The 17654-nt window shown below is 30.0% G+C and overlaps 5 protein-coding genes across 6 annotated transcripts in view; 2 read left to right on the top strand and 3 right to left on the bottom strand.

Annotated features, from left to right (window-relative positions):
• LOC136092275 (uncharacterized) overlaps positions 1–150 on the top strand; it is a 7632-nt gene extending 7482 nt beyond the window's left edge. For both annotated transcript variants that reach the window (XM_065820120.1, XM_065820119.1), the window contains one exon: positions 1–150. This exon is cut by the window's left edge and continues 173 nt beyond it. In XM_065820120.1, coding sequence (XP_065676192.1) covers positions 1–109 — 109 coding nt within the window. In that variant the 3' untranslated portion in view covers positions 110–150.
• LOC124811549 (uncharacterized) overlaps positions 1–12182 on the bottom strand; it is a 31289-nt gene extending 19107 nt beyond the window's left edge. Inside the window, exon 1 of the mRNA XM_065820118.1 lies at positions 12044–12182. The gene's annotated coding sequence lies outside the window, so the exon portion shown is untranslated. The remainder of the gene's footprint in view (positions 1–12043) is intronic.
• LOC100209038 (zinc metalloproteinase nas-4) overlaps positions 1–17654 on the top strand; it is a 72677-nt gene that overhangs the window by 30054 nt on the left and 24969 nt on the right. The gene's annotated exons all lie outside the window — the stretch shown is intronic.
• On the bottom strand, positions 3898–6817 carry LOC136092276 (uncharacterized). The gene is made up of 3 exons (XM_065820121.1): positions 6391–6817; positions 5922–6198; positions 3898–5435 (listed from the first exon to the last, which is right to left on the bottom strand). The coding sequence occupies exon 3, from the start codon at positions 5412–5414 to the stop codon at positions 4131–4133; it is 1284 nt and encodes a 427-aa protein (XP_065676193.1). The 5' UTR covers positions 5415–5435; positions 5922–6198; positions 6391–6817; the 3' UTR covers positions 3898–4130.
• Positions 6048–6584, bottom strand: LOC136092002 (uncharacterized). The gene is made up of 2 exons (XM_065819723.1): positions 6391–6584; positions 6048–6198 (listed from the first exon to the last, which is right to left on the bottom strand). The coding sequence occupies exons 1-2, from the start codon at positions 6582–6584 to the stop codon at positions 6048–6050; spliced, it is 345 nt and encodes a 114-aa protein (XP_065675795.1).

The following is a 17654-nucleotide window of genomic DNA, read 5'->3' as shown; positions in this document are numbered from 1 at the left end:
AGCCTTCGATCCGCGACTGCAAAAAACATTGACATTTTTAGCCAACTATATTTGCGGACTTAGTGAGTTCCGTGTCAGTCCACCGGTTCAGCGATTGCTGAACAAATAGTTGTAAACTTATCATAATAATCAAAATAGTTTTTTTTTTAACTGTGTTGTTTTCACTGTCGTTGCAAATTTTTAAATCTTAACAAAAGCAAAAAAAAATATGCAAAAAGCAAAAAATATAAAAAAAACTAAGCCTGCCTTTAAGGGTGGAAAAAAATACTTTATATATAGGGGTATAATAAAATACCTTATTAATATTCTACCTTAAAGGGTAGGATATATGATATACCTTTGAAGGTAGGCGAAATGGTAGATAAGTATACTTTTTTAGGGTAAAATTGTCTACCTTGCTTAAGGTAGTTAGTTATACCTTGAGGTGTTTTTTTCTACCTTAAAAAAAGGTAGACTAAAATACCTTATTATGTAGGGTATATTTTTCTACCCTAAAGGGTAGGATATGTGATATACCTTTAAAGGTAGAAACTCCTACCTTTTTTTTTTTAGTGTGAAGTGCCAACATATGGAGAAAATAAAAACTGTTGCTCCGGAATTAAAACCTATTATGGTTAATGGACTGTGGGATTTTTTGGGTATAGATCTAATTGAAACTCTTACACATACAAAACTTGGAAACAAATACATTTTAACTATAACTGATCTTTAGAGTGAATATATTGAAGCTTTTGCAATTCCTGAAAAGTCAGCCTTTTATGTTTCAAAGTGCCTTACTACTTTATCTTATCGATTTGGTCCTCCAAAGAAAATTCTTTCAGATCAACGCAGAAAATTTGTAAATAGTTTGAATGAACTTTTGTTCTCTTCATTTCAAATCAAACACTTGATAACCTCTGCTTACCACCCTTAAACTAATGGGCAAGATGAAAGAACAAATCAGACAATTAAGAAATCCCTTTCTAAATTATCAAATGAAACCCAAGACCATTGGGATGAATTGTTAGAAGCTGTTTTATTTGGTCTACGTGCATGTGTGCAAAATTCACACCCTTTCTTTTAATGTTCGGCAGAGAAGCAAACTTATTTTCAACTTTGTCTCTAAATAATACTGATTTAGATACTTATGAAAATTAAATTTTTGAATATAAGGCATCCAATGAGCAAGTTCAAGAAAAAATGGATTCTTATAATAATGTTGTTACAGAAGTAAATAACAATATTATGCAGACCCAGACTAAAATGAAAAATTATTATGCTTCAAAACAACTGAAAGGATGTAAATCATTTTCATTTAAAATAGGGGACCAAGTTTTAGTAAGAAATTACAGAAAAATTGGTCACAAAGGAAGTGGGATGGAGCATGATGAACCTGGAATCATTTCAGAAATAAAACAAACTGGTGCTATTTTAACTGTTAATAGTAAAGTTTGGAAAAAATCTGTTGCTTTATCTAACATCAAGCCTTATTTATCAGAAAAACAAGCATTGTCCACCCAATTGATTTTAAAAGAGTATGATTATTGTCTTAAAATGACTAAACAATTAATTAAAAAAGATGATTTAAAAATATTTTTAAAAAAATCCAGCAAGAGAAAGCATCCAACTTCTCTAACTGACGCAAGTATATCAAAATCCAAAAGATTAGTTTGTCGCGCACTTTCTGTAGACAATAATTTTTATTCAACATTATCAGCGCAATCAGTCAAGCTGTGCATAGGTGTTTTAAAACATCCATCTCATTGGCTCAATGATACTTTAATTGATATTGCACAAAGCTTTCTTTTACACCAGTTTCCTGAAGTAGGTTGGCTTTCAGAGTTCTTGCATTTTTAATTCGAAAAACTTTGATGGTTATACTATTTCTGGAAAATTTGTTCAGATACTTAATGTTAGAAATTCGCATTGGGTTCTAATAAGTAATTTAGTATCTGAAAATGGTTCTGATTCTGTTCAGTATTATGATTCACTGTTTACTGGATTTAATAAAGCCACTGTTCCATTACTGGTACACAAATTTGCACAATCGTTGTTAATAAATGAACATATTTCTTCTTTGAATGTGGAGGTCATAAGATGTCAAAAGCAAGACAATGGAAATGATTGTGGGCTTTATGCTATTGCAAATGCTACTGCTTTATGCAATGGTTTTGATCCAAGTTTAATTATCTGGGATAAAAATTGTATGAGGTCTCATTTCCTGCAGTGTATTGAAAGAAAAAAAATGGAGATGTTTCCTTACATTTCTTTATCATATGGTAAAAAAGTATGCTCATTATTTCAATATGATGATTTCTGTCACTGTTCAATAAAATAATATTGATGTAGTGTCTCTTATTATATTATAAAATTATAAAAATATTTAAGTGTATATTTACAATATGCTGACCTAATCATGTGATAATAGCAGTTTTCAGTTATTTATTTTGTTTTAATAAGTGAATTAGTAATTTTAGAAACTTTGTTTAAAAATAATTTTTGAAAACCTTAATAAAAGTGAGATATTTAATTTATTAATTTTTGTTTTGTAAGCATAATGACTTGAAATCTTTTTGTTAAATACATAAAAATATTTTCTTAACACAAACTTATTTTAAACAAAAACTAATTTTAAGTGTCTTTGATTGATTCAGTTTTAGATTATAGTTATAAGTAGTAGAGATACAACAAGTAGAGTTACAAGTAGTAGTTATAAGTTAGAGTTAGAACTCGAGTTACAAGTAGTAAAGATGGAACTAGACTAGAGTTTACTCAGTTTTATGTGAGAGTTTAATCTAGAGTTTTTTAAATTAGATTTATTATGATAATAATTTATTTTTTTTAATTGTTGTTGTAGTTTAAATTCTAGTTGTATCATCACTTAAACTATTAAGTATAAGTTATAATTAATAAATATAAATTATAAATATAAAAGTTAAAAATAATTTTCTAATACTTTTTTCTTATATTTCTCTTAAGATTGCCTGATTACATTTCAGGTTACAAGTACTTTTTTAAATTCAAACATTGTCTTTTTTGTTTGTTTCATCTGTTAATTTATTATAATTATCTAGTAAATAATTCTACTTATAATAAAAAAACTTTATAAAAAAGATTATTTTTAAAGTCATACTTTTTAATATGGATTTTATAAAACTTTAACTTAAATCTTAACTTAACTTAAAATTTAGAATTACGTTAGGCGTAATTCTAAATTTTAAAAAATATTGTCTTGATTGCTCATTTTGTCTACTTTTTAAACGGGATACTTATTTAACGCCCATAGGCGTTAAATAAGTATCCCGTTAAGTTAAGTAATCCGTAAGTTAACGCATGCGCAGATACAACATTTTGTCTACTTTTTTAACGGGCTTCTTATTTAACGTAACACCGGTGTCACAGGAAATTTTGCGGCTGCGTCATAATTTCCTAGGAAAAATTGCCGCTCGCAGGAAAATTTGCTGCTGAAAAAAGCCAATTAATGTCAATCTTTCCTAACATTATTGCTTCAAAATTTCAATTTTTTTGCCTAAACGAACAAGCTAAATTGAAGGAGCACTCTATAAAGTTCAAATTAAAACTAACTTAAAATTTGTAAAGGATTAATCATAGCTCTTTTCCATCTTTTTAAATCAATTTTCTTTTTATGTACGTTACATAATAAAAACCTTTGCCTTAATAAAAGTAATCTTTAAAAGTAATCCTCCTTAACCAATTAAAATAATTATAAAAAGAATTTTTTTAATTGATAATTTTACTTTTATTAACATTAAATATAAAATAGTTGGTTTTGCTAATATTTTTATAAATTTAATTTATGTTAATATTTCTAGCTTTCAATGTACTTTTTCAAAGTATTTTATTCATTGCCACACTATATATTAAGCTGAATCGAATAATTATAACAAAATAAAACTCAAAGACAAGAGTTGATAATATATTTACAAAAAAACAGAAATATTTTATAGAAAAAATATTTATGGCATATTTCGTATGCATATTTCGCAATTCCACTCCTGCACTGAATTGTTTTCTTTATATTGGACACATGTAATACGGAACCATTTTAGGCATTTATGGTTGCTGCAAGCAACCATAAAATCATAAGTGCAAGGCATTAAGCAAGTGCAATGCAGTTGAACATTTATAGTTTAGAGATTGTTACGTGTAATACTCAATTTACTTCGCTTATTGAGTAATGGGAAGGGTTTAAACTGTCCAGCATGAAACATTTTTTCAAGATGTTGTCTCATAAACTTTTGATTATATGATATAGCTTCGGGTTGTTTACCGAAAGCCAAATGCACAGCATTAGCTATAGCAAATAATCCACAATCCAAACTTCCGGTCTGTTGTTGGACACTTTTAACATTTACAACAATACTTGGTGGAAATTCACAATTATAATCGGCAAAAGTCTTGTAACATCTGGCTAACTGATTAATTAGATGCGAATCTAGTTTGTTAAACATACTGTCATAAAGTGAAATTGATCCATTTATTGAACAGGAAGTGACCCAATGAGAATTAATAAAATGGATCTGAACAGAAATTTTATCTGTACTTACTGCCTTAAATGCATCAGTCTGTGACAACAAGGTATCCTGCAAACCAATAATATCTGGAAACTGTTTCTTTATTATCAACTGAGCTAAATTTATATGTTCGTCAGTCAATTCTTTGATGTCTAGTATAACTTTTTTCATTGTCAGTGTAAAAATAGAAAGTTCCTCAGGTATAGGTTTAGACTTTTCTTCAGAATTATTTAGGACTTTTTCAACAATATTATTTAGAACCATTTTTTCAGAAATAGGATAATAAATCTTCAAACGAGTCATATTGTATATTTGTTTTAATTTCTTATTGCAATCATTTACATAACATAAACGAAAAGTACTATTTTTCAAAATTTGACAAATTTTGTATGGGCCAGTCCAATTTGGCTCCATCTTTGAACCTTTTCTGGAAAGTTTTTTACTATTTCTTATTAACACTTGAATGCCAACTTTAAACAACTGGTTTTCAGAACAATGTTTGACATCATATGCTTTTTTTTGGCGTTCCTGAGCTTTCTGAATATTTTGCAGTGCATTTTTTCGCATTTCTATTACATTTTCTAATAGACTTTCTCTATTTTTTAAACTGTCATCAATCGTAGATTTATTTTCAAAATCATTTTTTACAGACTTTATTTGTAAATCAACAGGAAGCCTAGCTTGTCTTCCGTAAACTAGATAAAATGGGGTTTGTTTTGTAGAGTCTTGAACAGAGACACGGTATGAAAACAATACACTCTCAATGTATAGATCCCATGTGTTTTGCTTTTCATCAACATATTTTAAAAGTTGACGCTGAAGAGTTTGATCGAACCTTTCGTCTTGACCGTTGCTCTGTGGATAGTAGGCACTTGTTACGTTGCACTTTGTTCCCATCATTTTATTTAATTCATGGTTTACCTAAACAAAACAAAAAAAATTAAAACCCTTTACCTGAGTATAAAAAATATAAGGAAATAGGTCTATTATAAAATGGTCTGTAAAAAAGGCTTGTTTAAGGTTTATATTAAATAATAAACAAGTACATCATAACCAAATAAATAAAAATTAGTAAATTAAAAAAAAAAAAATTTATGCAAGTTTTGGCATAAAACATTTTAGTTATGCAAAACATTAACAAAGAAAAAAATATTTTTATATATTCATTGCAGATGAGGATGTTTAGCCAATGTTTTTTTAGCTTTCATTTTTCAACTTTAAATGATCAAGCCCTAAAGTTTTAAAATTCCAACAAAGTCTTTATTCACCCTTTACATCCAATTTTGATATATCAACTTTTTAAAATTTAGAATTATGAAAGTTATACAAAAATTAGAGTTTTAAAAAAAGTAATGAAAATAAAAAAATAAACAAAAACATTTAAACAAACAAAATCCAACACAGTACCTCATTTACAAACTCTCTTCCTTGGTCACTTATCTGAACTTCACAACAACCATGTCTTGTAAAGCATGTATACAAGAATTCTGCTGCACTTGTAGCTGTTTTATCAGATAAGGAAGCAGCTTCAGGCTACTTGGAGAATAAACAGGTGGCTGTTATGATATATTTATTTTGCCTTTCTGTTAAAGGAAGAGGTCCAATTAAATCGATTCCAACAGTACTCCATACTTCATCTTTAACTTTAATAGGATGTAGTTCAGCTGAGTGTTTTTCAAATGCTCTATAAAGTATATTATGAAGGAAATAATATAAATTATGCATATTTAAAGACTTTATACAATTTGAAAATAACACAATTATGTTTAATTTTTGTTATAACTTAGATAATAATACCTGCAGTATTATAAATTAAAATTATCATTGTTATTATTGTTTTAAATAAATAATAAAAAATAAGCTTTAGTGTATAAACCTGTTTGCTCTTTGACACCTATCACAATATTTACAAAAATTCTTCACATCATTTACCATCTCTTTACAGTAATACCTCTTCGAGAGTTTTTCTAACGTTTTATCTCGACCAAAGTGTCCAACACCAAGAATTGCAGAATGACAGCCTTCGAGAATCATAGTTTTTTGACTTGTTAGAACTACTAGCAGATCCATGTTTCTTTTTTTATCGTAGTAAAAAATTAAGCCATCCTTTACCAAAAATCTTCTTGACTTTCTTCTTAATCCATCTTATCTAAACTTATCCATGCCATTAGGGTATAATCCTCTGACAATTAGATCAACAAGATTGTTGTATTCTTCGTCGTTCATATTTTAAATATGGACTCATGATTAATTTCTGTTTGTCACGCATTCAGCAGCAAATTTTCCTGTGAGCGGCAAATAATTCTGCGGTTATTTGCCGGCAGCGCAAGTAAAGAAACAATGTAAATGTAATAAATACAGTGATTCGATTAGTTTGTTAGTTTTGGTGTTAGAAAAACAATTTAAGTTATATAAAGTAATATTTATTAATTTTATTTACTTTTATAACTTTTTTTAAGCTAATGTTAAAAAAAAACGAAGACTTTTTTTATTAATTACTGCCTGCCCAAACCAAAACCTTTAGTCAATCTGTGAACACTCTATACAGGTCTAACCCTATCAAAGTCAGTCGTTGTTATGTACTCTGCACTTTGCCCATCCCTACATCCCTATTCAAGTCAATCTTTGTATTTAGACTTTGCAAATCTTTGTATTTAGAATTATTCTAAATACAAAGATTTGCAAATCTTTGTATTTAGAATAATTCTGCGGTTGACGATCTCCCACAGGTTCTCGATAGGGTTGAGGCGGCCAATCCATCACCGATAGGTGATTGTCTTGAAACCACTGCTTGACTGCTTTTGCAGTGTGTTTCGGATCGTTGTCTTGCTGAAAAACCCATTTTATTGGCATATTCCATTCAGCATGAGGTAACATAACATCTTTCAGGATATTTTTATACATGAAACGGTCCATTATTCCATCGTTTCAATGTATTGAACCTAGACCGTTAGCAGAAAAACACCCCCAGACCATTACATTGCCTTCACCATGCTTCACGATCTTATGGCAGTAACGTGAATCGAGGCGTTTTCCGGCCGGTTGAAATACACGGCAAATGCCATCGTTCCCAATGATGTTGAACTTCGATTCATCACTAAACAGGACAGTTCGCCATTTCTGCACATTCCAGTCAATATGAGATGTAGCAAACAGGAGTCTTTTCTTCTGGTTTTTTAGTGAAATCAGCGTTTTCTTTGCAGGGCGTCGAGAAAACAATCCGGCTTCAACAGCACGTCGCCTGATTGTTCGGTCCAATACAGGCAGCTCTAATTGCTTTTGTATCTCGACTGATGGTATCCAGGGATCCTTCTTGACGGATCTGACGATCATAGAATCCTCTCTAGAAGTGGTGGAACGCGGTCTTCCACCTTTGTTATCTGATGCCAACTTTCCCGTAGAACGATATTTGGAACATAGTCTAAATACGGTCTATTTTATACAAAAGCATATAGAAAATATACAAAAGCAATTAGAGCTGCCTGTATTGGACCGAACCATCAGACGACGTGCTGTTGAAGGCGGATTGTTTTCTCGAAGCCCTGCAAAATAATGGTCTGGGGGTGTTTTTCTGCTAACGATCTACGTCCAATACATCGAAACAATGGATTAATGGACCGTTTTATGTATAAAAGTATCCTGAAAGATATTATGTTACTTCATGCTGAATGGAATATGCCAATAAAATGGGTTTTTCAGCAAGACAACGATCCGAAACACCCTGCAAAAGTAGTCAAGCAGTGGCTTCAAGACAACCACCTATCGGTGATGGATTGGCTGCCTCAATCTCCGGATCTCAACCCTATCGAGAATCTGTGGGAGATCGTCAACCGCAGAATTAATCGCGAAGGTTCGTAATAAGGATCAACTGTTTGAACAAATCCAAAAGGCCTGGGCATCGACAACAAAGGATTTGCCACGAAATATTGATAGCGAAAAACAGCTTGGTCAACATTTTGTCGAGTTGCACTTGTTTTGTTCAGAAGGAAATCAACTTTTTTTAATACTTTCGATTAATTTATTAATTTTCGTGTACAAATAATGAACTTTGTGATGAATAAAACTTGAAGAACTTTGTCTCTAAACAGTTACATAGCTATTTCTCTAAATTGAAAAATGCAGCACTTTTATATAAAGAAACTAAATTAGCATTATTTGGTTGCACTCGTTTTGTCCGATACTGTATATATATATATATATATATATATATATATATATATATATATATATATATATATATATATATATATATATATATATATATATATATATATATATATATATATATATATATATATATATATATATATATATATATATACATATATATATATATATATATATATATATATATATATATATATATATATATATATATACATATATATATATATATATATACATATATATATATATATATATATATATATATATATATATATATATATATATATATATATATATATATATATATATATATATATATATATATATATATATATATATATATATATATATACAGTATCGGACAAAACGAGTGCACATCTCTAATTGGACATCTCCCGCGTTTTTAGCAACGGTTTTCATATAGTTTAAGTTGTTAATTTAATTGCTATTGTTGGTTGATTTAGACACCTGCCACTACCTTTAATACAATCTGTATTATACTGGTAAGTAAAATATAGTTTTTGGATGTTTTTGCGCATATTTGTTGAAATTTGTAGTTGCTGTATACCACATATTATCACTCTATAACTTTTACTACAATTTTGATTGGTTTAACACCATAGTAATTATCAATTAATTACTAATTATAATTAGTAATTATAATTAGTCTAATTAACTACACTTACACATATATCATTATTTCACATCAAATCTCTAATTTATTTTTATTCTTGTCAACTAAGCTTAACGTGAACAATTATTTTCTACATGATTTTGTGAGTTATTAGAAAAAAATTTGCTTTTTTGTTTAGGATTGTTATCGATATGGTCATCCCATTACCTCTTGAACGACGCCTGCAAATAGTGGTAATGGCAAAACAAGGAATTTCCTACAGGGACATTGCTAAAATATTAAAGGTTAGCCTGAGAAATGTCACCTACACCATCAAAAGAGAGAGAGAACTGGGACAGTAAAAGACAAAAAGCGTTCTGGCAGACCATGCAAAACGACCATTCGGGAAGATCGGCTTTTGGTTCAGGCAAGTCTGGCTAATCGCTTCGATACGGCATCTGATGTAGCCAGTTACATGGGAAAAACGCACAGCATCAATCTGGCAGCAAGAACCGTAAGGAAACGTCTTCAGCAAGCTGGGTTGAATAGCAGAATGGCTGCCATGAAGTCATTATTAGGGCCTGACAATGTTGCGAAGCGACGAGCATTTGCAAAGCAACACAAGAACTGGACTGCTGAATAGTGGAATAAAGTTTTGTGGAGTGATGAGAGTTGTTTTACTGTATTTTGTGGAGCAAAACGAACGTATGTTAAAAGGAAAGTTGGTGAGAGATTTAGTTCTCAATGTGTTGCACCAACAGTGAAACATGGTGGAGGTTCCCTTCTGATTTGGGGTTGCATGTCGGGATTTGGTGTTGGCCGGCTGTATCGTTGTACAGGCACTGTTAACCAAGACAAGTACATAGAAATACTCAAAACACAAGTTAAATTATCTGCCACCAAGCTTTTAATAAGACGTTTGTTTTCCAACAAGACAATGCTCCCGGCCACAAAGCCAAAAAAGTTACTGAATATTTTCGAACCGCACGCATCAATGTGATTGAATGGCCACCACAAAGTCCCGACTTGAACCCCATTGAAAACTTGTGGGAGGAACTGTTCAGAATGGTGCAGGCAGTCATTGATGCGCGTGGTAGACACACAAAATATTACCATTTTTTTATATTTGTGCTATTTTTTTACAAGTGCTATGCACTTATATCATTTGAGTCATGTTTGGTGCTGTTTGGTGGTGCTTTAACTTTTGCATAATAAAAATAAATGACTTTTTTCTTGTTTTTCCTGAGTGTGGCAAAGACTTTATGCCGCTACTGTATATACAATGCCTAAAACTGCAGAATTGTCTGAATCAATTAGAAAATCAATTATTCAGCTGCACAGAGATGGTTTGGGATATAGAAAAATTTCATCCGTGTTAAATATCCCAATTTCGACAGTTGGTGATACTGCTTGAAGGTGGAAATCCTTCCATCTTTCGACTAGTCTGCCTCGTTCCGGGCGTCCTACAAAAATATCTGACCGTACAACTAGGAATTTAGTTCAAAAAGTACAGAATAATCCTCAACTGACTCGCTCTGTACTGCAAAAGGACTTGCAATCATCTGGGACAAATGTTTGCAAGAATACAATTAGGGCAGTTCTTCGGAAGAGAGGATTCCACTGTCGGTCACCCAGAAAAACCCCTCTCTTGAAGAAAATTCACGTAAAGAAACGCCGAAACTTTGCTGAAGAGCATTTGAGTAAAACTTCAAGCTTTTGGGATAAAATATTATGGCCAGATGAGACTAAAATAGAGCTGTTTGGTCGGAACTGTGTCAGTCGTGTTTGGAGACAGAAGAACTTTGCGTTTCACCCGAAGAATACCGTCCCGACAGTGAAGTTTGGAGATGGCAGCATAATGTTTTGGGGTTGTTTCTTTTCTGCAGGCCCTGGGGAATTGGAAACCATAAAAGGAAGGATGAATCTAAAAATGTAACGGGGCATTCTTGAGAGATGTCTCGTGAAGTCAGCCAAAAAATTAACCTTCCTCGGGGTTGGATATTCCAACAAGATAATGACCCTAAACACACCGCTAGGGCAACTCGTGCATGATTTTAGGAGAGGGAAATTGACTTATTGGAATGGCCAAGCCAATTACCTGACCTCAATCCAATTGAAAATCTGTGGCGGGAATTGAAATTGAGGGTACAGAAGAGAGATCCAAGAAATCTTCTCCAATTGAAAGAAATATGCAAGGAAGAGTGGGCTAAAATTCCTATTAGCATATGTGCTAATCTTGTGAACAAGTATTCTAATCGTTTAGAAGCAGTTTTGGCTGCTAAAGTTTACATGACGAAGTATTGAGTAAATTTTTTACAATCTGTTGGATACTTTTTGAACCTTAACTTTTACAAAATTGCAATTATCAATCAATATTTAATGATATCGTTGTTTTGATATGATCTTTATATTTCCCATGTAAAATTACATTAGAAAAGTGTTTGTTTATGTTACTTTTTGCACCCACTGTATATATATATATATATATATATATATATATATATATATATATATATATATATATATATATATATATATATATATATATATATATATATATATATATATATATATATATATATATATATATATATATATATATATATTTATATATATAATTAAAAAAAATTTAAAATGTTTTTCATCAAGGTTTTTATGTTTACGATGTTATTTATTTTTTACATGATTATGTGAAAAAATTGTAATATTGTTTAATTAGCGAAATAAAAGTTAATAATTAAAATAATACCGTTTTTCATATTTTCTTTAACTTTCCGCATCACGTACGAAAATATTATATTTGAAGGCCATATATTACTTCATACCATAAAAAGCATTTTTAATAATAAATTAGAACAGAAAACCTTATGTTAAATTACGTAAAAAAAGTAGGAATTGATACTTATTCGGAGTAGTTAAGGCGATTTATAAATTATTCGAATTCTTTTATTTGGAATTAGCGTGATTTTGTCAGCGTATTATTTCCAAACAATAGTTTTAAATGCTACAATTTTTTATGTTCACAATTTTTTTTTGCTTCAAGTTTTAATGTTTAATAAAACTTATTTCTATTTATATAATTTTCTTAACATTTTTACCCCCTAATTATGAACCTAAAGAACACCATTTTTGAGTCTTTAGATCAATTCTGCTCAACAGCGTTAACTTAATTTTATTTAAAACTTTTTGAAAATTGTCTTAATCTACGATAGATCCTAGCTCTAATCTGTTCTAGTTCATATTATTTAATATATCTGTCTAAATGCATCATTTCTATCAATTTACAAAATTGTATTTTAAGTTCACAAAAAGTATTAGAATTCCTACGAATTAGAATTCCAACGAAAAGCTTATAATTAAGAAAAAATTGCCAATAAACGATCAGAACTGATCATATTATTAAACTATGATGTTCATTTCAACTTAACAATATATTTATATAAAATATTATTCAAATTCAGACAAGCACTCGTAATTTTAAGGAGATTTTTTTTTAGAAAAAAAGAATCTACTATCTGTGGGTATTTTCGCTACAAACATTTTTTTGTTGCTGTTGATCTTTTTATTTATTCAAAAAAAGTTTTACAATAAAATAATGAATAAAATACATTAAAAAATTATAATAAGAATACAAATTTTGTTAACGTTACAATAAGAACGCGGATACCCGCCCAGTGGGCACAGGACCTAAATAAGACGTCTTTTGAACGTTCAAAAGACGTCCAAAACGTTCAAAAGACGTTTAAAAGACGTCTTTTTTACGTCCTGTGCCCACTGGGCGCTGATTATAAGATCTTGTCATCTAGAACCGTCTAAACAGATTTTAAATAAAAAATAATCCTTTTATAATTCATATATAAATATTCACCCACAAATGCATATATAACTATTTACACACATGTAAACATACAAAAATATAAATACATATACTTACACATACATATAAACACATAAGTTAAGATAAAAAATTTTGCATATATATTACAATACAAGATTTCTTACGAGTATTAATAATAAAACAAAGCAAACTTAAAAATATATAGGTATATTTTCAATTGAAAAAATAATTTTTTTCAATTTTCTTTTAAAAGTGAAAAGTTCCATTCTTGAGAAAAATCAAATAGTTTTAATACAATGGGCACAGGACGTCCTTGGACGTCCATAGGACGTACCGTTTAGGTCCATTCATACCGTTTAGGTCCATTCATATCGTCCAAACATACCGTTTAGGTAAAAATGGTATGTCTTTGGACGTCTATTGGACGTCCAAAGATGTACCATTTTGCAGTTGGACGTTTTTGGACGTCCAAAAAAGTCCATGTCCAAAATAGTACGTTCTCGGATGTCCATTGGACTTACTTTTACGCATGCGTGAATATAAAATGATAAATATATATATTAAGTTATAGTTATCGAATATTAACTTTTGGTTTAACTATATATATATCTATATTACTATTCTATAATAATATCTTTTTATTTAGATTAATAAATTTGATTAACAAATATGGGCTATAAACGGTAATCAAATAGGCAAAATATTTTTTTCTTCAAAAAGTTTATTTTGTGAGCTCATGACCATTAGGGTGTATCGAAAAACAACTTTTTTTGAATTTGAAATTGAAATAGAGCGGAAAAGTTGCAGAATGGTGTAAAAAGTAATTGTGCCAAATTTTTATGTATACTTTTTATGTCTTCAGTTCGTGCTAGGGTTTTATTTCTCTCACAAAAAAACGTTTTCTGACCTTTTTTACAAAATAAAAATAACAAATTCTAGCCTATACTAGAGTTGTAATAGAGTTTAAATATTACACAATGACTAAGTTAGAAATGGTTACAATTTTTAAGAAAATAATTTAATTTCTTCAAGAGGACTGAGTTTTTAAGAAAAAACAATTTTTATTAAAAATAAAGTAATTTTAATTGTTGTTGATGCTTTCACTAGTCGTCACTGTTCCGATAATGGAATAAAAGTAATTAAAATGTAATAAACCAAACATTCTATGCCAATAGTTACACCGGTGATTTTTAAATGGCATTTAAGTTTGTAAAATGTCACTAATTACGTCATTTATAACCATCACCATCAGCATTATTTACCTCAAATTATGTCTATAGTCAAAACATTTAATAAATATTCAGAGAGCAAAAAGCACAGCTTATAATTCATTAGTTCTAAATTACATCTGTTTAATATTAAAATAAATTGAAATCAAAGAAAATTTTAATGGCAAAAATGTCTTTTGCTACAGTGACAACAAGAAAAAAGTCTACATGTCCTATCATCGGTTCACCAGCAGACTTAAGTGTTAATGTCTTGCCAACAAACAAACATGTCATGATAAGTTATCTTTTCTCAATGCAGAAAATGAGAGTGGAAAGTGTTGGAAAACAACCAACTTTGAAAGAAATATCGGAAAATTTAGCGCACAAAATAGAAAATTTGCGGAGAAAAGCGTCGATACCTACTGTGTCTCATAAACGCATTGCGAAAATGTTTCTTGATTACAATCAAAAGTATAGAAATATTATGAAGTCCGTTAACAAAACAAAACATACAGACAAGTTGAATAATAATTACTTTTTAAAAGCATGCAAAATTCCAAAATAATAATTTTAAAAGCGTGCAGAAAATACTTTATTTGACGTGGCAGCATGCAAATGCTTTGATTTTTCTAAAGTCATCTGTGTTAAAAAGTAAAGAAGGTACCAGAGAAAGAACATGATTTTCTCAGCGATCAGAGATTTATGAGAATTATGTATATGGAAGGACTTGATATTCAAAATAATTTAAAATACGAAAAGAAGCAAGAAAAAACAGAATAAATAGTCCCTTACCCAGAACACACAGTCTTGAGCTATTGCAGGTATTGAAGCTTAAGCAATATCATCAGCCGCATTCAGAATTCAAATTTTTATTCTATATCTCAAGATTCTGACTCTGATGACACTGTGATTTGGAATACTGACTCAGAATCAATGCTGATTGTTTAGAATAAGCTGAAAGCCTCAAGCGAAAATGGAACAGAAAAGATAACACTGAGCAAATGAGATTACCGTTACTATCCTTAGCACAAGCCTGCGATAGAGTAGGTGTTTCAAGCAGAGGTGCTGCACTTATAGCATGTGCTGTGCTGGAAGATATGAACATAATTTCGAAAGGAGACCAATCTAAAGAACTGATAAAAACAAGACTCAAAGAGAACAAAAGAAAAACAGACTTAAAATGCAACATTTAGACCATAAAAATATTCAAATGTGAAAAGGTTTTTATTTTGATGGAAGTAAAGATACAACATTAGTTATTGGTACAAACAAGGAGAAAAATATACGAAAAACCATCAAAGAAGAACATGTAGTTTTAGTAGAATAACCAGGTTCAAAGTATCTAGGGCATGAAGAGACTGCATCAGGGCAAGGATACAGCATTAAGACAAGTATAAAAACATTTTAAACTTAAAACAACATTGATACATCTAAATTAGTGCCAACAGCTGTCAATACAGGATTTTAAATGGTGTTATTGCTATGTTAGAGTTAAAACTAAAAAGACCTGCCCATTGGTTTATCTGTCAAATACATGCTAATGAACTGCCTATACGACATCTAATTCAAAAACTAGATGGACCTACATTAGGACCTAATGGATGGTCTGAACCAATCAGAAGAGAAATTCAATTGTGTGATACCTTGCCAATAGTCAACTACATTCCCGTCAATCTCACATTGCCAAAAATAGACAAAAAATCTCTAAGTTCAGACCACAAATACTTACTTGATATTTGCAAACCAATATCTACAGGTTATTGTCGTAACGCTTTGGCTAACCAAAATCCTGGAAAACTTAACCATGTTAGATGGATGACCACTGCAAACAGAATAATGAGGTATTATGTTGAATATAGCAAACACAGGCTGAGAGAAATGGTTAAGTTTGTTATTAAAGTTTACTGCCAAATGTGGTTCAATATAAAATGTAATCCCTCTTGAACGGAAGGTGCTAGACATTTATGGCTAACGATCAATTTATCCAGTTATGCTAAAAGTCATCGATCCAGTTATACAAAGGAATTGTTTTTTTGCGCATCCAGAAAACATGCTTCTTGCTATGATATCGGATACTCGCCCAAATGTGAAGAAATTGTCATTACAACAAATAATGAAAGCAAGATCGATGAAAAAGAACAAAGTTCGAAAGTTCTCTATACCAGAAATCGATTTTGAAGCAAAGGACTATATAAATCTAATTGATTGGAAAAAATGTGAACTAAATGAACCTCCGATTACCACTCACATTTTGGATGAAAATCTTATTGAAATGTTAACAAATGTTTATCTTCCAGATGTGCAGCATTTACCATGCCATAATTAAGGAGTAGAGAGATGCATCAAACTTGTAACCGAAGCTTCAGATCAAGTTTGCGGATTGGCTAATAGAGACGGCTTCATTCGTGTAAGACTTGCATCGCAAAAAATAATGCATTTATTCAACACAAAAAGACAGTTTGAGATGTATCCAAATGGATCAGAAAGTTGAACTTCATTACAGCTAAACTTTAAAGATTTTTCAAAAACATTTTCCACATGACTTTAATTGTACATTATGGACTGCAGAGCTTGTTTGCCAGAAACCCATGAAACAGTGTCTTTTAGTAAAAACTCAGCCCTCTAGCGGCAACTGAAGACTTAAAAATATTTTCTTAAAAGTTGTTTCCATGTCTAACTTAGTCATTGTCTAATGTTTAAACTCTAATACAACTCTAGTATATGCATAGAATTTCTTATTTTTATTTTGTTAAAAAGGTCAGAAAACGTTTTTTTTGTAAGAAAAATAAAACCCAAACACAAACTGAAGACTTGAAAAATATACAAAAAAATTTGGCACAATTATTTTTTATAACATTATGCAACTTTTCCGCTCTATTACAATTTCAAATTCAAAAAAAGCTGTTTTTTGATACACCCTAGTATATATATATATATATATATATATATATATATATATATATATATATATATATATATATATATATATATATATATGTATGTATGTATATATATATATATATATATATATATATATATATATATATATATATATATATATATATATATATATATATATATATATATATATATATATATATATATATATATATATATATATATATATATATATATATATATATATATATATATATATATATGAAGGGCACAGGGGAAAAAGCAGACAAGTCACATTTTGAAAGTTTTGGGAAAACCCATTTTAAAAGTTCAAACACTTTTCAATGATCTAAGCTATAGAATACAAAGTTGACATTCAGCATACAGTAAGGCAAAGCAATATCATTGCTATAAAT

Source organism: Hydra vulgaris, chromosome 15 (genome assembly GCF_038396675.1).
Source record: "Hydra vulgaris chromosome 15, alternate assembly HydraT2T_AEP".
Taxonomy (NCBI): domain Eukaryota; kingdom Metazoa; phylum Cnidaria; class Hydrozoa; order Anthoathecata; family Hydridae; genus Hydra; species Hydra vulgaris.
The sequence above is the reverse complement of the archived record's forward strand: the minus strand, read 5'-3'. Positions and strand labels throughout refer to the sequence as shown.

Bases quoted from the DNA above. Each gene is read 5' to 3' on its own strand.
- LOC136092276 (XM_065820121.1), bottom strand. From the start codon at position 5,414: ATGATGGGAACAAAGTGCAACGTAACAAGTGCCTACTATCCACAGAGC.
- LOC136092002 (XM_065819723.1), bottom strand. From the start codon at position 6,584: ATGGATCTGCTAGTAGTTCTAACAAGTCAAAAAACTATGATTCTCGAA. The intron at 6,199-6,390 runs GTTTATACACTA...TATACTTTATAG, and splicing joins AGGTGTCAAAGAGCAAACAG to AGCATTTGAAAAACACTCAG.